The sequence below is a fragment of the Cygnus olor genome, chromosome 1, assembly GCF_009769625.2.
Source record: "Cygnus olor isolate bCygOlo1 chromosome 1, bCygOlo1.pri.v2, whole genome shotgun sequence".
Lineage (NCBI taxonomy): Eukaryota > Metazoa > Chordata > Aves > Anseriformes > Anatidae > Cygnus > Cygnus olor.
This window is the reverse complement of record NC_049169.1, coordinates 144,239,549-144,264,448: the sequence shown is the minus strand read 5'-3', so window position 1 is coordinate 144,264,448 and position 24,900 is coordinate 144,239,549. Positions and strand designations below refer to the sequence as shown.

Here is a 24,900-nt window from a genome sequence, read left to right as displayed (position 1 = left end):
CGGCTGCCTCCTCCGAGCTCTGCCACCCCCTGACCTTCTGCCCAAAGAATGCATAACATTCAGCTGCAAAACACTTATTTTTCTCCAGCAAGTGGAAATCTGCTTGAGGATGTGCTTAACAATAACTCCCTCTGCTGGGAAAACGCTGCCTTCTTGCTCAGTTCCAGCATTTCTCTCTCCAGCCAGAGGGATCTGTTTATTAACCCAAATTCACTTTAGTAATTCACACTGGGGCCAAGTTGAGAACAGAAGGGAATGACAGACCAGCAGCTTAAGATGCAGGTTAGTATTATAACCAGAAATGTATGCTATTAATCAGTTGGTGATCAATGCATGAGTAACAGTGCACGGAAAACATGCGACACAGCATGAATCAGTCTTCCCTGCTGTTTGTAAATAAGCCTCTCAAAGAAGAGTGATAAACAAACCGGAAAGCGGTTGAAGGGTTCAGATGGATATAAATACTCACATGGACCCTGAACCCCATGGGATAAACATCTTAAAAAAAGACAAAACCCCAAAAGATAGGGAGGTGAGGGTGACAAAGCCAGCAAATTCAGGATTTTAATCCATTTTAATAGCCTGAGATATGTGGAAAAACACAGGTAAGGCACACAAGCAATTCCGAATCTACATTTCTAGAAAGAGAACCTTCCCTTCAGAAATATTTTACAGTCTCAGTATTAGAAGCCTCTTCCCAAAAGAGATTTTCAAACCTTCTCAGGAGGACAACCTGAGAAGTCATATTTTTAAACAAGTTGTCTTCCACCAGCACCCTACTACTGTAGATCTATCCAGAACGTCTCATGAATTGTAATGAGATAAAACACCCCCGAAAATGGGGTTTAAAGCCCCTGGAGCCAGCTGGTTCCCCAGGTACACACTACAAAAGGCCAAGAAAGCCTCAACAACAACAAAAAAAAGACAGCAAAAGTAGAACCATAAAATGGGTGGCAAGTGAAGGAAGCACTCCGTGTTTCAGCACTTTGCTGATGGCTGGTTTTGTGCCCCAAAAGCCAGCGAGACCCTTGAGAGCCACAGAAGGGTCAGTTGATCTGCTCCAGGAGGGCATCTAACAAGACCTGGTTTTGTGGGACAGTGAGGGGGAGATCTCAAAGCAGGCCCCAGGCTGACTTTTCCCCTTCGCTGAAAGAATGGGAGCGTTAGGATTTCTTAATTTTTCTCCAAAATACCACCAACCGAGGTTAAATAAATGTGAACAAAAAGACAGCTGCCTAAAAACTGCTTCCTCTTTTGATTGCCCAGTAATGAATTCTCCTCGCCCCTTTGATTTCCGTCTAACAAATTATTTTCAGATGACTAATGCTGCATTGAAAGCAGAGAAAGACAAAGTTCTCATCAAGATTTCGTAACTTTTACACTGAAATGAAAGGAAACTGGCAAAGGCGGAAGATTGCATGCTCCCTTTGAGAAGGACAGAAGAGCTCCTGGTGGCCCTCACAACACGGACATGCTTGAAGACACCACTACCACCACACGGCACACGACCAGATGATGACCACCAAAGCAACAAAGAGAGCTGAAGCTTCGTCATGGCCGCGAGCAATGGGGTTTTCAAGAGACAATCCATCCCTGGGCTCCTGGGAGGAACCGGGGTCAGAAGAAGGATGAGAAGGTGAAATTACGCAGTACTGCTGTACAAAGCAGGGCTTGTCGATTTAGCAGCTCAGAAGAAGCTAGGATATTCGTTGTGGTATGTTTGTAAACATATTACAAGGCCATTTCACAGAGAGAGCGTTATTTCCCAAAAAACAAGGCAAGGAGCACGGAGAAACCCTCTAGGCAGCACAGCAGATCAGGCATACCAGGAAGCAGTCTTCTACTCTGGCATTTCCAAGAAAGGCAGAAAGCAGAGGTTCCTTACAGATTATTACTGCACTAATGAACCAACCACGTCACCTTTAAAAGGTCAGAGATAAATAGTACAATAATTTCAGAAATAAAAAATAATATACTCTTTAAGGCGGAACATACAACATAGCTCGTGTCTAGAAAAATAAAGTTGAATGTATGTAAAGACTTAAGAAACATAGATAGGTAAGGTGCAATTTTCAGTCACTCATGAAAATCTTAATTTTTAACTATATACATTTTGGTTTCAAGGTTATTAAAACTTGTAACCTGTATCCATGCAAAAAATTCCATACAGAAAAATAAATTCACAGCGTGAAAGAAACAAAACTAATTAATCCTGAAAATTATGAAAAACTTGCCCTTTAATACTGCGAAAATCACTTTTAGATTCAGCAGAGAAAATAAAAATATAACCTCATACAGACTTTTCAAAGCATTTTAAAGCACATGAAAAACATCCTTAAGACTTCTATATTAGAGCAAATGTCTTAAACCTAAAAAGCACCAAACCTGAGGTTTGCTTCACTGGCAAAGTGACTGACTTTTGAACATAAAGAACTCCCTCAAATTGCACCAGAGGGAAAAATTTCGGTACCAGGTGGGACAAATCCATTCTTTCCACTGAAATTACACTTTCGGGTTCAGCTAGTCTGTGCTGTCTTCCCAAAACACGTCCCCTCCACCATCCCGATCGGCACTACCAAGCACCCCACTGCTCAGCACGGTTAGGGATGGCGTATATCTGCAAACCAACCCTGAATCCTCTTTCTGCGAGCCTGCATGAGGACAAAACGGTTTCCCTAAAAACCTTCCAGATGAGCAACAGCAAAAAGTGTACTGGGGACACCACGACACCTCCCTACATTTCAAGAACGCCAAAGGACTCTGTCCAAACCTCTATTAACAGTGCCACTCGCTTTTAGTAGAAGGGCAACCCAGCAAGCTAAACTATTACTTATCCTCTTCCTAATTTCATTTATCACTGTTCCCATACATGGCTCCTGCTCAGAATTTCCCCACAAGCAACAAAAGCCAAACTTTTGGCTCTAAAAACAGCGTGGCTTGCGTTCCAGCAAAAAGCAGAGACAGACCCAAGTACGTACAGGTGGACACTTACTAACAGGGTGTATCCTCGCCGGCAGCAGGTTCACAATAAGCAGCCTTTCCCATATATAGCTTTACAGTGAATACTCACTGTTTGCACATTTTCCCTGTGGTTATTACTGGTAGTTGTGATAAAAAAAAGTGACTTAGCAAACCACTTCCTTCTTTCACCCTGTAAAAAAAATGTGATGCAGCGAAGAGGACAACAAATACATCAAAGTTCACAGTTTAGGCTCCACAAAATCCATCGCGCAAATTGTCCATCTGAAAACAACCAAGGAGAGAGAAGGAAGCAAATCATCTCCCTGAAAGAAAAAGTATAGCTTTAATTTTATCACCTGTATTTTTAAAATGACAAAAGTACTAAAGCCTGGAGAGGGAACAGCCAACAGCTGTAGGTCCACTTCTTGGGATCATTGAGGTGTTCTCATCTTCTATGTTTCCTGATGCTCCAGGGACTGAACATGAATGCGATAACTTCCGTCCCTTCTGTGGTTTACCTTAACTTGTGGTTTTTTATGCCCTCACAGCAGTCCTCAGGTTGATCAGCTCATGCTTAGAGGGTGAACTGTGGCTGATTCCAGCACAGGGTTTCAGAAGGGGCCCACGTCTGCTGCATGGTTGTCTTCAAGGGTCTCCTCACTCAGGAGTCAAAAAGCAAAGGAACAGGCAACAACACTGTGCAAAAATCCAGAAATCTCAAGGAATATGAGAGAGCCACAGGTCCCCAGTTGGGAAGAGCAACACCTGAGGTCACAGGTGAGCACTGAACAGCAGCACAGAGGCACCCTACACCACAAACACCTCTACTAACGTCAAAGGGAAGGAGAGACCTTCTCTCCCCACCCTCCCACCTGCTTCAAAATGGGGAAAACCCTTTGACCTTCTTCTTTTCTGAGATGAAGGCAGACAGCTTCACTCTCCATCTCTTGGAAGACCACCTTCTCTGCCAGCCTCAGCACCGGGCAAGGACTAACCGAGAATGGAAAACAACCACCGCCTCCTAGAGCAGCTTACTGTCATCAACCTACATGGCTGAACAGTAGCTGAGCTGCATCTCTGTTGTGCTGACACAAGCCCAAATTCAGTTTTCCTAAAGCAACCTGAATCTTGCTGACACCACTTCAGAGACCCCAGGCAATCTTTTACAGGTCAAAGTAGCAGTACCCCCAAGACACACAACATTCCCCTGCCACCTGCTGTACAACCAGAGCTCTGTCAAGTGCAGCTGCCAGTGATGGGGATGGAGAAGCGAGGTGGCAAAAACTGCGTACGGGGAAGGTTCACGAGGCCACAGCCTCCACAGGGGACACGCAGGACATGCATCTGCGCAGAACTTCCCCCGAGCTTGACTCACACAGCAGTATGGCTTCAGGACATATGCAAGAGGAGATCTACCGAGCAGCATTTTCCACTGCATGCTCTTAATGAAGTGACTTGTGGCCTGCTTACAGAGAACAAACTATGAAGATGCAGTTTTCATATATTATACAATCTGCTTAAGGTAGCTTTCTTCCATTTAACAGTGGATTGGACAGAGCAAGTCAAACAGTTTCTAAAGGTTTCATATCTTCTAACCACAAGTATCTAACCCTCCTCACACTATTCAACCACATACTGACAATAGGGGTTGCAAAATATTCTTGTAGAGTTTATAAAGGAATTCAAGAAAATTGCTGTTCTTTTCTTGACCGCTCAGAAGGGTATTTATCAATTTGTGTGTTTATGGAGAAGACCTCTAACATTCCTGTCCTTTTCAGATTAGTGCTTGTTTTACAAAACAGAAGTTAAAAGCAAATACAGCATGGGAAAACATGAATACTTGCCCTTGATTCTTGAAAGCAGAGAAACTCAGCAGGGCCAGCTTCTGATTTTCAGCAGCATTTAATGGAGAAACTGATGTGCTGCTCTGAGACACAACATTTGTGCTGGGATTTGACAGTGCCACTAAGGGTACTGCAGAAATCAGATCTATTTGGATATTTAAAACTGTACTTAGTTTATTTATCTGTAATGTATTTATCTGCAATATTCAATGCATCTCTGAAGTCTGTTGCACAATGCCTTGCCTTTTAGGGCCTTCTTGCAAGCTTTTTGTCAGAAAATGCATTTATCTCATTAACCTTTCCCGATTATTTTGATTGTATGCACCAAATAATACTATTCCATAACAACAGATACTAAATTTGCTTTTTCTTCTCCACTATGTTTCTCTACACTCTCCTTCTTGCTATTTCTGTCTTTAGGCCACTTAACCTTATCAGTAACCCTTTTCTCTGGACAAATTAACAATGTAAGTTATCTTTCCAAGCTGATGTTTCCTATAACGCCGCATAGTGCTTCCTCATTTGAACTTCTTATCTCTTCCTGTGAAGTCCCGCAAGCACAGAAACAGCAGCGAAGTTGTATTAAATTTATCACCAGACAGTTTACCAGACTAGGAGAAAGAATGCACCGCAGCTTTGTCTCTCAAAAGCAGCACGGCAAATGTCAAGGTAAGCGCGGTTTGTTCCTGAGGATACAAAAAAAAATCACAATAAAGCTGCTGCAGTGCGGAATGAAAGAGAGGCCACTTGCTATTCCAGTGCGTATTATTTCATATATCGCTCGTATGCCAGCAGGCCCACTTTCAAAGGAAGCCAAGGACAGTTGGTTGATTCATGGTGACTGTAAAAGCTGCGTGACTACATGGAAAATGCCAATAAGCATCTGTTAAAAGGGAACTAGGAAAACACGCGTTAACTTTTAAATTAACACTTTAAAAAAAAAAAAAACGAGTCTGAGTCATTTATTAAGGAATTAGGCCTGGGTAAACACGATTTTTCAGTTTTGTTTACTTCAGAGTAGGTGGTCCTATTGTATAACCAAGCCAAAACGCTGTGCTGAAAGAAAACTTGCAAACGACGTTACAGCAGAGAGCGGGACAAGGCCAGCCCTTGCTAACGTGCACTGCCCTGTCTCTGCGGTCTCCGCTTGCGCAGACGAGCCATAATGGGGAAGTGCAGCACGGAGCCACTCCAACCACCCCAGACAACCTCGTGAGGTCCTGGCACTGAGCTTCCAGCACCAGCAGAAGATGGGGTGGCAGCCCCCAAGGGAGAGGACATGGGCTGAGCACGGGCTAGGCCTGGAATTAGGCCGGCGTTGTAAAGCAACGGTTGCCTATGGGAGGGAACTGCTTCAGTCCCACGTTTCCCATGGGATTTCCCTTTGCTCTTTGAACCAGAGCAGCAGCAGGTCCTCACGGCTGCTCCGGAATGCCCTGCAGCTCCAGGACAGGTCTGTGCCCTCCTCCCTGCTGCGGGCAGTTTGGGCAGCTCCCCACCAGGAGCTCTCGGAGGTGCTGGCATTGCCAGGGGCTGGCGGAGAAGGCAGACAGTCGCACCCTGCAGCTGCCTGGCCTGCCACCCCGAGGGGTCACCGCTCACCGAGCAAGGCAGAAGGAAGCACTTACTCACGTCTCAGCTGTTCCAGTCTGCGGAGGGTGTAGACATGAGATGACTGGGCTGATCTAGGAGCTCACCACTGAAAGGGCAAAGTCTGGTTCCTTTTCTTAGGTTCCCCCGCTCTTCCTCCCGCAACCACAATGCTCCTTCCTCACCTCCAACCCCAGCTGCAGGGAGCAGTGCCCTCCTTCGGGCCATCTCTTGCTCTCACCAGAGCTCTCTCCGAGCTGATGCAACCGACCAGAAGATGACCTTTTTGTTGTGGGGGGAGGTGGTTAGTGAATTCAGCTGGTGCAGAGCAAGGGAGGGATATGTGCCACTCTCAGCAAAAGGGACAGAAGAGGGAGCAGGCAAGAAGCACCTCTCCATTTCATCTAAAGTGAGAAGCTCCCTCAGCTGGGGTGCTGGCAGGAGGTGACCCCTCCTCGGACGGTACGCCACAGCCACGGGAATCCTGGAACCAAGGGCAACTCTGTAAAAACAGTATTTTGCACCTTTTCAGGACCTTCTGATCCCAGTCCTCTCAAGGTTTGCAATCATCCTTCCCCATTAATCAGTGACGTGCTTCCCCTTGCCATTAGAAGATGTCTTCCACGCATTTCCGAAGTCATCTGAACGTGAGCTGCACCCCTCCCCCTGCCAACACGAGGCAGTTGAAACCCGGGGCTCACAAGAAGTCACAGAGCTGTCCCTGCACCCACTGCGATGACAAGATCTGCCACAGAGCTGAACCACAGCTTGTCACCTCCCTCGTGTGCTTCGCACCAAACCCACCCTGTGCTTCCTGACAGCTTTGGCTTCGTCCCAACCAGGTCCCTGCCCGGCAGCTTTAAGGCATCTCCCCTGAGGTGGGGGGTGACCCCATCCCTGCACCCCGCAGAACTCCCCGCAGATGGAGCTGGAGAGCTGCGCACCGCTGCGGGCTGCACTCCCCTTCTCCTCAGTCCTGCCCTGCCCTGCCCTGCCCGCTGCTTTCCCATCACATCATGACGCTGAGCAAGTATTCGGTGTTGGGAGCTGTCAAAAGCTTCCTCTTCTCTAACATGAATGGGAATAACAGGAGAGAAGCTTGACCTTTCCACCAGCATACTCCTGGAAGATGTGAAAGCGGCATTTCCCCTGTTGAGCAGGGCAGTGAAACCACAGAATTTGCCCCAAAGCTAATGAATGCTACTCACCGGTTTTGAATCCCCGAAGGCATGTTCATCCAGCTGCCTACTTTGAATCTGCCCGTGGTCCTGCTTACTGTTATAATTCCCCTTACAGTGCCCAGGGCTGCATCAACCAGACCCTAAAAGGCCAGGATCCTCAGGGCCAGAAAGGGAAGAGATCATCACTGCTTTTCTTACCTCCTGCCTCCTCTGCAGTATGTGATGGGGGAAGACAAACAGCGGGGCTATAGCTGCCCGGCATGGCTGGATTGTTCCTCGTGATCCTGACACATGGGGAGGCACACGTACCTGTCGCATGCAGGCAGCACGGCCGTGGGCACTTACCATCCCGCACCGATGCACGCAGCAGGGGCACGTCGGGGCAGCGTCCCACTTCGCCTCCTCTGACTGCACCTCCCCACCCGGCCGCACCATCTCCTTTCTGGTGGACGGGCACACAGGAGGAGGCAACGCTGTTCGGTGAGAAGAGCGACTCTAACTCCCGGGTAGGCCTATCACGTTCCTCCTAATTCGCTCACGGAGACTGCAGACACATTAACTCATAACCAAAATAGATCTGCCGTCCGTGGAAGCAGCCCTATTCCCGGGTTTCAGTAAAGCAGAGTGCACCAACTAGCGGGTGCTGCGCTCTCTCCGGTCTTTCCCGAGTGCTTTCTAGGCTTTAACAAGGCCTCTCTGTTGTCCTCCTCTGGCACGACTGCTCTCAGGCTGTCTCAGTAATGAATACAGAGCCCTTTCAAACAAATCTAGGTCGACCACCCTTTGTTTTTTACACACAACATTTCCAAAAGACGATCTGCTTTTCAGTGCAAGTACATCATAATGCTAGGTCCTTTCAATACACCCTCCAGATCCCTTTTCAGCATGCCACGGCCGTTTGAATTCTCCTTCACGAGTGCTTCTCTTAGCACTTCTCTTTGTGACACTTCAGCCTCTTCGTTGTGAACCTCTCTCCAGCCTGCCACGACCACTCTGAATGCCTCTCCTGTGCCCCCCGAGGCTGCTGCTACCCCTCCAAGTCAAGGGCACCTGCAGACTTCACAGGCTGTGTCCGGGTCGCTGATCGAGTTATTGAATGCCAGTGGGAAAGGAGGAACTCCTGTAAGGTCCTGTTGGGTAGGGTCTGCTGGTGGCTTTGTGTCATAACAAGAATTCCTGATCAAATGCTATTATCTTTTTTCTAGCATATGTACGACTTCCTTCTGGCAACTTCACCTAGACGATCATTTCCTAAATGAAAAGTGCTTCCCTACAAAATGCAGCCCGCAGCGGTGAGGCCCAGCCTGGAGTCCAAACCGACACATCTCGGAAGGGGAAGATGAAGGAAGGTGAGGTGGTAGCAGTGGAACTTCGGCAAATGGCACAGGACAGTGACAAAGCAGTGGCAGGAAAGGATGGGTATATACAAGAAGCAGGAGAAGCTGCAAGGCTTGTGCTCCAACAAAGCTAACCACGACGGCTCTGGAATACTTCTCTCTTGCCTGCTGGTGCAATTTTGTGCAAGCCAGCATCCACTGACAGACCTCATTCATTCCCTCCCCTCTACTCCCTATGCAAGGTCACCTGTCAGAGCTGGAATACTGACTGCTTTGAATTCATCTGTTCTTAGAAATCCACGCTTCTTTTTAAATACTGTACTATTCTCTTAGTATTTATATACTGAGCATTAACCATAGCCATACATTGCTAGGGATCAAAGTTAGGCTTACTGGTCTTAAATCCTCCAGCAGTCTATTTTTGCCACCTTTTTCAAGTATAAATCATGCATTCACTCTTCTGCTAGCCCTCTGGGGCCTTTTATATGGGCTCTCAAAAAGCATCACTAACAAGCATTACAGTGGTCTCTGTACTACTGCTGGCACCACAGGCACATGATTAAGCCAAAATATTACAGAAATTGTATCTCACTGTTTGACATTAATGTTGAGAAAAGCATTCTTCCTGAACATTATTGCTGCACATTGCTATTATCTTTAAGGATTAAACGGTAACAGTGACAGCCAGGGGAAAATAAACAAAATTCAATGCAAAAGGAAAGGCTATGTCGGTGGAATGGTATGGAAAGAGCAGAAGATAAATCCCCTTTAGGAACTTATTTACACATTTCATACTGATCCTAGCTGCACTCACTGCCAGCTGTGTGAAGCTGGAAGCAGGCTGCACAACCAGCCTCATGCTGTGAAACTGAAGCCCATGATGGAAAATGTCATTAATGGGCTCCCCTGTCCCCAGTGAGACTTGGAAGAGGAAATGAGATAGCGCTGAATCCATGGCTCTTACAGAGCATCCAGCACTCATACCCTGGCTAACGCTATCGTTAACCACTTTCCTCCCAAGCTCTCTGGCCCCAGAGCTTGGAAGTTTCTCACCAGGCCCTGCTAGAGTTGTCCCATTATACTTTTGCAAAAAGGACAGCAGCTTGGCTGGTGAAGAAAGCCAGAGCATGGACGCTACCAGGTGACATTTATCATTTATGTGAATCTCACTGCATCTAACAGGTTTCTTGCTGAAGCATCAGTCAAGACAACATCTCTCTGGACCTGACTACCCAGCCCGGGCTGCACTACAGAACAGAAAAGAGAGCTAGGGCATGAACGCCTGCCTGGCAAAACAGCAACAAGCCAGAAAACTTACTGACTGCAAAGCCTGGATTTCTTTCAAGAAGGATTTGCTCGATGCCTAGATTAAGAAACTGCACAGAATTATGGTGTAATTCAGATATCTGTGGCAATCCTACTTGCAGATGTGAACTTCTCAGTTACTGATTGACTGCACCATTAAAATTCATTAAAAAGATTTACATTTAACAAGACTAGAGGAATAAATTTAGGCAGCAGAAATGGGAAAAACAAGTTATTACATATCAGACCAGTGAAGATGAACTCAGCTTAATTGTTTGGAGGGGAAAATACAGTGAGTCACTCTTTAAAATTTAAAGCGTTCCCAACACAACCTCTGACAAGACTGTAAAGTACTTTAAAGATTCAGAAAGGGGCTGTAGGCTCTCTGATTCAGATGACCTACCTACAAATAACTCTTATGACTACTGAACATCATTCACGTTATTAGCCAGGTTTTGATTTTTGAATAAATCTGTGTCAACATCAAACTTCCTTGAAGCTTTTTGTTGCACGCTGTTTAGAATATTTGCATACTAGCAACAGAAATCATTACCATGTGTGTAACAAAAGATTTCTGTGCTTATCCTTCCACCTTACCCACCACACTGCTTTCTCCTCTTGCCATTTTCCCATCTTAGTTACGGAGATGAGAAAATGAAAAGTGCAAAGATGTGTAAGGATTCATCTTCTCCAGGCAGAGGGACTTTCTAACTAACTGGAAATACATACAACATGCTTTCTGAAGTCACAGCAGCCTGAAAATTGTCTCTTCACAGGCCAGCCCATTCCAATCCGCATGTCTTTGTTGCACGTCAGGGCTTTAATGCTCAGGAACTCCTCCACCCCTTCAGGCCAGCAGCACTAGGGTCTTACATCTGCAGAAATCATACCAGCACCTCGTCCAGCTTCATCACCCAAGAAGATTTGCAGTCCATGCCCATCACCCTCCTCCCCTCACCAAGAGGCTTATCCAGGGACTTATTTTCTGGATCAGTGCTTTTATAGCAGTACAGTTGGAAGGTGCAGGATTACATACCATAACAAAGAGGCAGGATTGTGTGTTGAATGTTTAAGCTGGTAAGAAGCAAAAGGGTATTCTTCAGAAGACAAAACCAAAAAAATATGTAATCATTCACCATTAAAGTCTTACGTTGGACTTTAGAAGCACAAAGCTTTGGTGCAATTACTACCAGAAAATGCTAAGGGTGCCAATTTGCAGAAAGCCAGTAAACACACTGCACATATTTTAAAGCTCTGACAATTAATTCTGCTTTATGTGACAATAGCTATCCACAAACTTTCTAAGCTGCCGCTATCATCTGATTCTTTTTTCCCCTGAAAGATGGGGACACCTTACAGCAAAGCAGAGCAGTCACAGCTACAGGATGAGCTCCATCCTGCTGGCTGTAACAAAGAACACTGCCCTTTTTTTTTTCTTTTCACCTGTGGAACTTTAAATGTACTGTAACCCTAGAATTTTATTCCTCTGGCAGTTTTTTTTCCCCTTATTTTAGGTTGGAAGGGGGTGTCAAAGCAGACACATTCTCCAAATGACTAATGTCTTTACATATTACAGTCCTCCACTGTCTGCTTCCCTCTGCTATGTACAGACCTGACTCTTATGTTTGAGCATCTCATGGTCCTTAAACTATTTTCCCTCGAGCGCTCCTGCAAACTTAGGAAATGCTACGCAGCTCAGCCTGGGAATTTAAGACAGGCAGCATCACTTATCATGGGTCAAAAAGGAGAGGGTGCAGTGCAGGGCTCTGAGCTTGCATACTCACTTCAGGCCACCTGGAGCCTGGAAGCACGCTCCAGCAGGAGTTAAAAAGGAAAAAAAAAATCACAACAGTTTAACTCAAGCAAGAGGGAAGGGTTTCAGGGCTTGAACTCCTGCGCAAAGCATTCATTAGTGGTAAGCTCCAACCTCAGCTGCCAGCAGGGCTGGCATTCAAAAACCGTCTCTCAAAGCACCGGGTGGAGGCACAGCTGGGCAGGGGACATCCGGCGGCTCACTCATTTCTTACACCACTTTTTTTTTTTTTTTTTTTTGGAGAGGGCGGGGAAGTGTTTTTCAGAGAGCGAAGAAGCAGCCGAAGGAATCCGGGCCCGGAGGCGCGGCCGGGCCGGGAGGGGCTGACGGGTCCCGCCCGAGCCCGCCCGCCGGGCCCGCGCCCCTGCCGCCGCCCTCCCGCCCGCCCCAGGGGCGCCGCGTCCTTTCCTTGGCGCTAGGCCGCGGCCCCTCCGCCTCCATCCCTCCCACCAGCGCCCCTGGGCCCGGCGCGGCACCCTGTAACCGCCAGCCTCCGTTCAAAATAAATTAATAAACAAACCACACTCACGCGAACGCATTGAAATTAGTTGGCAGGCTCCAAACACGCTTTGCTTTTAGCCCGGCCCGCGCACTTAGGACACGTCTTCCGTTGGAGAAGGGGTGGTATTCAGAGGAATTACTTGTGGGATTAGTTTTGTTACATAGCGCCTGCAAGCTGGGGCAAGGCTGTATTTGCAGAAGGCTGAATTTAGCAGAGACATCGTGAAGTGGCAAATAAGGAAAAAAAAAAAAAAAAAAAGAACTAACTGTCTGCTACAGCAGTGGTCTCCAAACTATTTTGATCACATACCCCTATCAATAAAAATACTGAGCACACACCCCCAATTTATGTATGGTTATTTATAAATCATGTACATATACTACTGAAGTTTTGGTATTTTTTTCCCATATCTCAATGCATTGTCATGTATCCCACTTTGGAGACCTCTGTGCTAGATATAACATGAGGACAGTGGCTGCTGTGTGACAGAAGCAGGACGCCTACAGACAACGAGCAGACAACTGCTGAAACCCAATCGCTTCAATCTGAGGCCAGCAGAAATGATTTACAGACAAATTATGAAAGAGACAGGAAATGAAAACTAGAGTGGGGTAATGGAAGGTCATATACTTACGTGTCCCTTATTCCCCCTTCTATTTCTCCCAGTCTTTACCAAAATCCACTTCCACTGCCCCAAGGCAGCTCCTCCACAGCCTGTTTTCCTTGGTAGGGACTAAAATAAGGATTCACCTTTCTGCAGTTCTACCTCCTCAGGGCACCACCACAAGCACAAAAGGTTGCTTGTGGGCTCTGCTGGGGGAAAGTTAATGGCAAAAATTATGGGTAGATGAACAACCAGATGAACAGAGGAAGTGTTATTTGTTCACACGTGAAGACTGCAGTGGTTTACGAGCCGTTTCAAATTGACTTGCATACACTCTGATAGCCATCCTTGTTTAGATTTAAGGGAGATGATTTTTTGGGTTTAAAGATGATCCCATGCACAACTCAACACTAATTTAAGGAATATGGATACATCAATACTTATCTGCTCTCTGGTATCCATCTCTGGCCCACCATTACAGGCTCTTATACCAGTACCACCATAAAATATTCCAGTGCAACTTTCAGGTAGCATGTATCTCAGGAAACAAAAAAAGAATAAAAAGAAATACAAGCAAAAGAAAAACAGCACAAGATCTCTTTGGAGTAACAGGGTGTGGTATTTCTCAGATTTTTTTCCATTAAAAGTACTTTTAAGTACCTCTCCAGACACACACCCTTCATGAAAGAATGTGAGAAAGTAGTATTCACAAGGACCTTAAAACCAATCTAAATATGGTTTTAATAATAAATCCCCTATGAAGTGTGTAATGTATATAAATGATCATGTGAAGATAAAGAATTATTGTCATGGTGTATCCTTAACAAGCAGTTAGAAACTAAGGTCTAAATTCAGGGCTAATCCACAGTGGGTTTTAGGTAAATCATTTGAACTTCCTCTGACGATGGACATTCCAGCTTCTACTTCCATTTACTTTCATTGCCATAAAAGCAGCCAGTCATGAAGTTCAGCTGCATGTCAGGAGCTCAGAACAGCACGTACATACTAGCTTTTCTTTTCCCACAACTTAAGCTATCGTGTGAGGTCATTTGCCCAATTTTATTTGTGGGAAAAATTGTGAAAATGTAGAAGAGTAGCACTAGAACTCATCCTGGAATGATATGCTTATTTTTCCTTTAATTCAAGTTACATGCTTATAATAATGACAGGAATAAATGAAAAATGCATATGCCCTAGAAAGAAATGTGCTTTACCTGGGACTTCCATAAATACTCAAAACTTACAAAGAAGTTATTTGAAAATACCACAACCATACAGATCCAAAAAATCCCTGATGTACTTCTTTCAAAATAGCTATCACCAACCTTATTTGAACAGAAGACATCAAAATCCCCAGATGTTGTGTGTGACAAAAAGGAAACACTAGTTTTGTGTATGGGGTATTCCAATGAAAGAAAGGAGTTCCGAAATTTATTTTCCTGCTTTCTAAGTAATACAGAGCTGCAAGGATGCCAAGTTATTTTGAACACACTGCATAACAAAATTCCACTGGGACAGCAAAAAAGCACCAGCTCACAGTATCTCTATTTCATTAACATTTCTAGATCATGACAATGTCAATAACATGCAACCACTGATCCCGTATTTATGCATGAGGTGTTTCTCCTTTGTTAAGGTATAAAAAGAGTACTAAATTAATTTTTAAAAAGTTACTTTGCTTCTCTTGTGGATGCCTATTTCAGTAGCTATCATCTGCTACTGAAAAACGAAGCATCAGTCCAAAGTAAAGAGCAAGCCTAGGAAGAAAAAATAAAGTTTTTGAATAATACTCAACAATTTTTCCACTATTTCTTTTGACAGAAAGAAAAAGAGGAAGAAAAGTATTTTCATCTGAAACCACACATGGAAAAATAATTTGGCTTGCCTCAACGTTAGGGGGGAAAAAAGCTCAGAGGAAGTTTTTATTTATTTATTTTTAAAAGCATAAAAATCCCAATGCAGCACTGGGCAGAGGAAGCTCAGCTGTGGGATCCCCTCAGCAGTATCTGTGGGCCCCAGTCTTGCTCCTATGTGCACAGGGGCAGCAGCAGTGGTCGTGCCTGGCTCGGTGGCTCCACAGGAGAGCCCCCATGCTGCAGTTCATAACCTGTGGTGCAGCGATGACCTGGAGGCGGAGGCACTTCATCACTTTTCGTTCCCACCTGACTGTGAACCTAGAAATGGGGAAGGAAAAGTGCCCCGCAGTAGCTTGAAGTGCTAGTGGAGGCCAGCCTGCTGCAACGAAACCCGCTACTTAATGCCACAGTGCCTGTTTTTGCTACAACCAGGGACTGAAGAGACATTTCAGATTAGTTTTTCTTTATGTAAGAGATTCAAAATACACTGGGCAGTGACAGAAACATAAGACACTTCCTCATCCTCAATGTTCAAAACAAAAAGAATGGTGAAAAAGAGAATTAAGCAGAAGATGCGATGTCGCGCATCTCTTCTAATTTATTTCAGATCTTATCCTTCATGCCAGGCCTCTGGCTGCTCTTCTGAGCCATTTCAAATTACTTAAACTTCTTGCTGTTACTGCAGACAAAATGGCTCAAATGGGATTTGCATGAGGGGGGAGACAAAGACAACAATGAACAGGGACAGTTCGGGTAGAAAAAGCTGGTGCAGCAAGAAAGGAGTTGAGAAAGCTGAGGGTGGGAGGTAGGATGGGGAAGGCAATAGCCAGCCACAGCTAATAAAGGGGAACAATGAATCCTTGAAAACACAACATCCCACCAAGTCCCAATATGTTCCAGATTTACTAGTGGTTAGCAGTGAATGCTTGGAAAGAAAGCACAGGAATCCCAGTAAATGGATTTAAGACAGAGATACAGCCAGAGGAGATGATATACACCAATGTCATGTGAAATATACTACGTGAAATGGAAGCAAACCCAATGGGAGCACCTTCAAAAAGCCAGTTGGGGAAATACATCTGAACTGCTGCTGGGATGAAGGAGAACAGCTTCACATGCACAATGTTCAGAAATGGACCTCCATGCTTTATATTCCTGGGATCACTATAGAAGAGAAGTTTTTAAATCCAGGTTTAAATTATCTTAAACTATCCTGCGCCTGAAACTTGAAATTACATCTGATTTCCATGAAGAATGAACTCAAAGTAGCCCAGAGTTTCTTTAAATTCTGGTCTCTGCGCGTCCCAACTTTCAGCCTATGGATACAAGAAGATGTCAGTAATAATAATAATAACAAACAGAAAGCAGCCCTCAGCTTTAACCGTCAGTGCCAGGAACAATGGAGCAGCAATTAAATACTGGAAGCAAGAGGCAAAAGGGAAGAAAAAGAAATGAAAATAAAACTTTCCTTGTGGTCAGATAAGCCACAGGATTTCCAGCTGAATTCCTTTCAGTTACAGAGACCTTCATTAATACATTATTTGTACTTGGATAAAGTACAATAGAAATATATATTTTAAATAAAATCTTAGGGAATGCACACAGGCCAGCCATGCCAAAAAGCACATACCTACTCAAAGGGAGGCGCGAATATCACCGCCGGGACTGCGTGAGGCTGCCTTCGCCCTCTGAACGGAAAGCCAGAGGAACGCGCTGCACTTCTTTATTCAGAGCAACATCCTCTACTTAAGGGGAAGAGGATGCTTTATAATCCGGCCAACACTAATACATGCTTTGAGTGCTCAAAGGCACCTTCCCAAATACAGAACAACCAGTCCAAGCAACCTATAACAGGATATAAAAACCGAAAGGGTTTGAAAAGAGACACCACTAAGGAACAACTGAGACTCTTCTTTGCCCCCTCAGGCAGGAGACGGACGCCAATTCAAGAGCATCTCATTGCTCTTGTTCTTATAAGCAAGACATTTGGCAAAGCAAAGGCTTCCTTTGTTTGCTGCTTGCGTTTGTTTGCTTTTAAGCTCTCTTTCCCAAACAGAAAAAAAAAAAAAATATTCTGTATACCATTCCTGGCCCTGCTCTCTGACCTTCAGTAAGCTACATTGTCCTTGAAATTGTGGTTTATGTGTAGCCCATTTTACAGCTTCTCTAGCTGGACCAAAATTGCTCCAGCAGTGTGATGCTGAACACCCATTCAGTACAAACTCTCCTATCCAGACCATTTTAAAAAAAATTATATATTGGACATATTTTGGAAGACCGTCTCCTCTTCTTCCCCTGCTGCTGCTTGATGGCAGCAGGACCCAGCTGAGAGCAGAGCCCAGGATGGACCAAGGCCCTTGTGTTCTCACACTGCCTCCCAACCTCTCCCTCCAGAAGCTGGCTGTCACAGAGGTAGTTACAGAGGAGAAGGCAACAGGTAGCTCACAGTAACCTGATGTGGCGGTGCTCAGCGTTCAGCAGAAATCAGCAGCCTTATGTAAATTAATTAGGGACACAAACAGAACACAACCTGCGCAGACTATGATTTCAGCAGCTTAATGGATAAATCATTACAGTTGTATAGAATCAAATCAGGTTAATGATGGACTGGGAGAAGATACTGAATCATGTTTGTACCATTAAATCCTAATGTGCTGCTCTTAATGTCATTGGAAAAGTACTGTTATAATGCAAAGTAACACAAGAAATGTTGAGCAAGCAGCCCAGATAAGCCAGGCACCTTAAAAACCACAGTGACAGACATTAAAACTCTGAGTCTTATCTTCCTTTCTTCCCTGCACCAAAGTGTCCTGCCACAGACGCTGCAGAGCCCTGCACGTGGGTGCAAGCAGAAGCCACGGCTGTGCCACCCCTCGGTGCAAACACAACGGTGCCTTTCGCCACGCGTGCTAACAGCGCTATGCTGCCTTAATTCCTCCCCAGCTTTTTCATGCCCCGCCGGGTGAGGCTGAAACCCGGCTGCCACCCAGGTGGTGAGCTCCTGAGTGAGCAGACCTGCACGGGCTCGCTTTTCACTGCCTGCGGATCCAGGGTTTCACTTTCTTCCTCACCCGTAAACCTGCATGACGGTTTGCCAAGCTATGCAAACTCATTTATGGTAGCAAGAGGGTGTTGCCAGGATCTGTTTAAAAATGGCATAAGTGAAGCTACAGGGTCACATAATGCAACAATCATTTTTTTAAATTAAAATTTAGATTTTTGCATGAAAAAAACTGAAACAGCCCTACTAATTATAGAGACAAAAACTACAGTAGATGCACTTTGCCAGGCGTAAACGCCAACCTACACATCCTCAACTGAAGGCATTTATCTACGGGCACAGAAATGGACAAACATGCTGCGCCCACTTATCTAGTAAGCAGCTGCTCTTCTTCAAATACAAGAAAGAACAGACTAGGAAACTACCTTCTTGAGCTGTAACTGTTAAAAGATTGACCTTAATGTACCATCCTGACAAAACTAACTCAGAAAAGGGATAGTTTCCGATCTATACCTGACACACAGAAAAACAGTTTCAAAACTGACAATTATTTTCCACGTATTAGTACGTATTTCGTCTCATTTGGCCATTTATGGACCCCTATGTCTAAGCAAGTACCACTGACTGCAGCAAAATTTCAGTTGGCTTCCATGGGAATGGGAAAGACTTGCTGCCATCCGCCAGCATGGAATCAGTTAATCACTCCAGCACTTGCACGTGTTATCAGAAAGGTTAAGCAACAAGTGTTCAAACATATGGCTTGAAGTATTTCTGTGTTCCTAACAACACGCAGAAGATAATCAAATATTACCTTAAACTGGTGCAGGCTTCTCTATTTGTATGCACGCAGTCCTGTGGAATTGCCACAAAGCTCCACTAATCTATTTTCTCCGAAGTAAGCAACACACCCCACTGTCAAGGATTTGAAAGGAACTTGATTCTGAGGAAGGGAAAAATCACCTGTATTTCTGATGGGTAATCATTTCAACTCTTATCACAGAAGCTGGCAAAAAAAAGATAGAACAACTATTTTTGTTAGCAAAACTTTCTTTTTTTTGGGGTGGTGGTGGTGGTGGTTATTTTTACAAAGATCGCATCCAGACTAAAAAAACCTCTCCCTTTACTTAAAGGCTGTGAACATGACAACAGCAATAGCAAAAGGGATGACACAGTAAAACCTTAGGGTGGACAAACCTATATCCATTCCCAACAAGCATGGCCCAGATTTTCCAGATACAGGAGGCAGGGAGAACAAAACTGACATTCTTAGAGTTAAAAAGGGCAAAAAAAAAAAAGGGAGGCGTGGAGGGAGAATATTCTTAAAACTTGATCCTCAGGTATTTCCACATCACTGTCAAGCAGCAAAAGATAAGGAACCCCCACATTCTAAAATCCCTCTGCAAAAGCTGCTCTATTTAAAGAGATGCTAGATGCAGATGGTGGTCCAGCTCATTTCCCTCTTCACATGGAAGTGCAGACAAAGCCTTCTGAACGACAATACTCCAATTTTTATTTTCAAAAGTGGACACATTTCCTCCAGTACAGAAATCAGTTCTGTGTTCTTAGAAAACACCCCTGTATTCCTGGAAAAACGTGGGTCAATTTAGTCTTCACTGTCACTGGGTTCCTGGCCTCACCTTCCAAAAGATACAGCCAGAGGGGCGATGCAGAAAGCGACTCGGAAAGGAGAGCTCGAGAAGCAAGCAGCAGCATGCCAGCCAGTTAGCTAGAGATGACCTCAGCTTGGCTCTTTAAAAGCTAATGAATAAGCTAACAATTTCTGACTTCAGCTGCCGTTTCCTCTCCTCTGCCCCCACACATATCGATTAGTGCAACTGGTTAATAGCGTGGCCATAAGCTGGAGAGCAAGAACAAGTCGCTGTTGTGGTTCAGACTGATTAAGTATTGAAGGTGTCCCCTGTAAAAACACACACTTGTTAGCACAGTAAATTCATATTTACAGAAGAAAAGCAACTGGATACACCCGAGCCATTAGAAAATTGAACATCCTAGCATGCCATGATAAGGTAATATAAGATAATGTGATATATAAGGAAAAAAAATAAAATAAAAAAGCAGCGTTACTGAAAAAAACAGCAAATGTGGTACCACCGCCCGGCAAGTTTCCCAGGACAGCAACCATATCCATGTCACCTTGTCAGCCTCCCGACCGCTGCCTCACATGTGGACATCCCCAGAAGCTGTCACTGCTTCTCGCTGCTCCTCTGTCATTTATACAGAGCAGATGGTGCATCGCAGCGTGCCGAGCCCATCGGGATACGGCTGGTGGGAGGTTCTGGAGATCAGGGCTGAAACTGCTGTCACGTACTAAGAAACCCAGCTCAGGGGAGCAATGCCACGGGCTTCTGCTACGGTCCAAGCAAACTGCCCAGCCAAGGGGCAGCTGCAAGGCTCCAACAGAAAAAAAAGAAAAATGCCAGCAGTGGCAACATGTGACGGCAAGAGGCAGGAGCAAAGTACCGCTTACCACAGCGCTTTTGATGCAGTACCACCATCTACTCAGGTTTTAAAATGCTAATCATTCTTTCTGACACATTTTTTGCTTCAGAAGAAAGACTTCAGTAGAGGCATCCTGTGTTTATTTATATACCTGACTAGGCAATTTCTAAGAATATTTTGGAGACAATATCCTATTGCAACAGCTGCTTGTATACAACAATGAGGAAAGTTATTCAATAATTTAGAGCAGAATTGCTTAAAAAAAAATCTACATTTTTTTCCTGCAACTTTTACCTGTTTGGTTGGTTTAAATGCTTCGTGTACTAATATATATAAGTACATATATAGATGCGTATCTATATATCTCATAGGAAAGCTAATATACTCCTCTTGGAGTCAGGGACACCAAGAGTGACTGTAGGTGCTGTCCCTCAGGCGGCATGACGTGCCAGCTCCTTGCACTTGAACTCTGGACTCCAAGGAAATGAAAATTTGAACTCACAACTTGACCTGAGCGAACTTGGGAATTGAACTCAAGTGCTCTGCATGACTGGGACTATACAGTGTTCAGACTAAAATAAATTAATCCAATTATTTTTACTTAGATATACTCTGTTTATGAATTTCCAAAACCAAAATATGTCCTTTTTGTAATTTTTTAACGTTTGCTTTAAGATAAGAATATTTGAGACGGGTATTATGAGCTACTTGCCTTCCCTGTTTTCTACCAATATTATAAGGAAAAAGGCAAATGAAATAAAGGTTTTCGGTCGATGCAATATGTTAACATCCTTGCAACATTACCACTCAAGCACTAGGGAAACATTCAGCACTGCAGTCCGAACTGTTAGACACCAATGGCACAAATACTTTTGGTTTGTTGCACTTTAGATCCAACACGAACTTTAGACGAACTTTAGACATTTCCGTGGTATGCAGAACATATTTTTAGTGTGTCAAACTATGAATCCCCTTCCAGCTAATTCAGGTAGACTCTGTCTCTCCTCTACCCTCAAGGCCAACTACAAGAACATCACTATTTAAAGCATGTGCACAGGGTGTACAACGTATTATTTCAAAGTCTGTTGGAAAATCTTGTGGTCTGGAACTACAGCCCCGATCATTTTACAAACACTTATGCTAAAAGGGATTCATGCTGTGTTAGAAAATCTGGACTCAGGCATTTTTCATTTTATTCTCCCCCTGCCATGGTGGGGAGAACTGATAAGTATCTGTAACGCAAACACCAAACAAGGAGCATTACTCAACACAGAAAAGAAAAATCCTCTGCTTGACCTGAGTACCATCAGCATCCTTCATGCCTACCCAGGTGTGACACCAGAAGACAATTTTAATTGGTGTGGGTCATCCTCTTGGAGGATAGAGCACATTTTGGGTGTCAGCTTCTTTTCTCAGGCAGGATGCGATAGGACGTGAAGAAACAATCTCAAGTTGCACCAAGGGAGCTTTAGATTGGACATTAGGCAATATTTCTTCATGGAGAAGTATTTCTTCAGGCATTGGAGCAGGCTGTCCAGGGAGGCAATGGAGTCCCCATCCCTGGTGGCATTTAAGAGATGCGTGGATGCGGTACTAAGGGACATGGCTTAGTGGTGGGACTTAGCAGGTCAGGTTGATGGTTGGACTTGGTGATCTTGAAGGCTTTTTCCAACCTAGATGATTCTATGATTTCCCAGCACCATGCTGCCACCACCCAAATGATCACTACGACAGCCGCAGCGGCTCTGCTGGCCACACTGTGGCTTACAACCCAGCATCTTCCCCATCATTTTGCTTCTGCAGAGTCCAGTGCTTATTTTTGTACATGCATGGAAACCACAGTGCTACATCTTTTTACCTGTGCACTCATGGACTTAGCAGCAAGTCCATTTCTGCAAATCAAACCACTGAACAGCTACTCAGCCATACATTACCAAAATCTGTCCGGTAAAAATAACTACATGAACTTTACCTCAGATGACACAAAATGCTTATTTCACTGTTCTGCCCTACCTTGAGAATACATTTGTGCTAAAACTTCTATAAAAAGACATCATTAGCAGCTTTAAACTTCTTGAATGTCAATAGATTTAATGCAGCCCGGGCTTCCTGTTGGGAAAGAGAGCCACCGGGAATATTTTATCGTTCCCCTGTTGCTTCCCCTGACAGCAAAGCTGTCCCACAGATGTCCATGCTCCAGAGCTCACCTCAGCCTGGCAAACCAGCAGCTCGGCACCAGCGTCCCAAGACATCAAGTTCCCAGCATGGCATCGGATGGCGTTAGGTGACATAATTTAACGGGGGATGATGTCACAGGAGCTGGATGCCAGGGGGAAAAGAGAGGGGCTTTTCTCTTTGAAAAAGAGAAACTGTGTAGCTGGTTAGAGATGACAACAGAGGGGATTCATTACAGGGCTGCAAATCTGTGAGTTTACTCCAGGGATTGTCTTGGTTCCAGGAGTTCTTTTATAATTTTCTTTTCCTTCTTTTTTTTCCCTCCTTTTTCTTTTTTAAATGAGAACCTGAAACAGTTCTTCAGTCTCTCAATGAACAGGAAATCAGCCAAAAGAACAAGCCCACAGGCTCTGAGATTATTTTAAACAATTAACAATAAGCCACTATTCTTTGATACAGTTACAGAAATCGCACTGCTTTGATACACGATGGCAAACAAGCTCCTTGAAGGGGCAAAAGGAGGTAGTTCTTTTTTCAGGAAGATAAGTACTTTTCTAAATAACACATACCCCAAGGATCGTACTTATACAACCATTTCAACAAGCAAGTCCTTTTTAAGTCCACTATAATCCATTGACAATAAAAGATGAAAGAAACCTACAGGAAAACACAGGGTATAATGAAAATACTTAATCAGTGAGAGGTTCCTTATCTGAACCATAAACTTGGTTGTGCTGTGGTTTGTCCTGTTTTACCCCTCCACCAGTGCTTGCCACATGGGTCACCAGCAGCATCCTCCATCACCGCTCTCCCATCCTGAGTGCAGTGACAGTAAACATCTACGGGTGGAAATGTTCTTTATTCTCCTTATCCACCCCCCCAAAGTTAAACATTTGGCCTTGGCTTTGACTAACAGATTTTTCTTTCTTCTTCTTTTTTTTTTTTTTTTAAAACCAAGTCTCACGATCTCCATTTGACCCCGGTGGGAGGCAGGAGCTGAGAGCGTGGCGCAAGGCGGCGAGACCCCGCCGCCCACTCGCAGCGCTGCAGGGGCCAAGCGAGGGTCAGCTCACCCAACGGCAGAGATGGGTGTAGTAGCTTTTTTTAAAAGAGGGAAAAAAAAAGGAAGGAAGTAATTAAAAGATTATTTATTTTTTACAAACAGGAGAATAGCTACTGGAATATTCCTCCTCACACCTATTTTTTTTTTGAAGTACGCTTGGCAGACATCAAACAGTTACAGATTTGGATGCAAGTGATATTAAACAACCTCTTTGACAGTTAACATTTTTGAGAAAAAATAGAAAATTCTCACTTTCTTTAAAGGTTTTACTTGTTTGTATGTTCCCTAAGTCACCAGTGTATTTCCCTAGGCTTTTCTGACAGCAGTATCCATAGCCTTGTAACCAAAGAAGTATGGGAAACTCTGGGAACATCCAACTCTGTGCAAACATTTAAAGCTCAGAGACCCTAATACAAAACAAATACCTCTTCGAAACAAACATCTCCAGATGTTTTAACATATTCTTTTATATATATGGAGATATATATAAGATGTGACTCAGGCATGGAAAGCCAAAAGAATGTTCTCATTTCCTGAGGCTGGCTAACAAAAAGGAAAAAATGTGAATTAAGGAACAAAGATTTCGGAAGTCAGCTTTTTCTCGGTAACAGCAGCTTTAAAATTATCCACTTCGATTCCTTCTTAATATAACCGGAGTATTGCCTCTCTCTTGCAACTGCATACACTTACAAAAGGAAGCACGGGAGAGAAGAAAACACCATTGTTTTCTGGGGTGTGTAAAAGTGCCGCAGGCATGTCCCACTTCAGAGACTGCTGCTCCATTTATTTCAACAGTTCAATGGTTCCTCCAGGGCCTGAAAGCAGTGGGTGAAGACACCCCCAGCACATTCAAACCTGAATTCAAACCAGATTCTGCTGAAGTCAGCCATGCTGACAAACGTTACATAGACTTAAACTGGTGTCGAGGCATCGCTGTTCTCCATGCCCTAGGTACAACCTACTTGTCACAGGGAGGGGAAGCTCCCTCTGAAGCTGAATTTCTGCACCCTAGTGCTGTGACAACACTCCAGGAGTGGTTTCCCTTGGGCAGGCCTCCTTGACCGACCCTGGTCGGTCCAACAGGGTGTGGAAGCGCCCCCTTTCCTGCTCTGCATCCACTGCAGGTCCAGGACCCCAAAGAGCATGGCTCGGTCCTTCTGCAAGTCCCCAGACGCTCCCCACAGGAGCCCCACCTTTAGCATCGCTCC

The 24,900-nt window shown here is 44.6% G+C and overlaps 1 protein-coding gene across 9 annotated transcripts in view; it reads right to left on the bottom strand.

Moving 5' to 3' along the window:
* The window catches only part of LIMS1 (LIM zinc finger domain containing 1), a 66,681-nt gene that overhangs the window by 37,038 nt on the left and 4,743 nt on the right, over positions 1 to 24,900 (bottom strand). The window contains exon 1 of one of the 9 annotated variants that reach the window (XM_040551993.1): positions 18,806 to 18,827. The exons of 3 other annotated variants lie outside the window; for them this stretch is intronic. Coding sequence is in view for 1 of the 6 variants with exons in the window: in XM_040551735.1 (XP_040407669.1) it covers positions 2,993 to 3,045 (53 nt within the window). In the remaining 5 variants the exon portion in view is untranslated. Of the gene's footprint in view, positions 1 to 2,992; positions 5,535 to 6,433; positions 6,498 to 7,921; positions 7,941 to 12,560; positions 12,580 to 16,623; positions 16,643 to 18,805; positions 18,828 to 24,900 lie in introns of those variants that run through there. 5 more of the 9 variants (XM_040552156.1, XM_040552405.1, XM_040552245.1 and 2 more) reach the window with 5 other exon arrangements.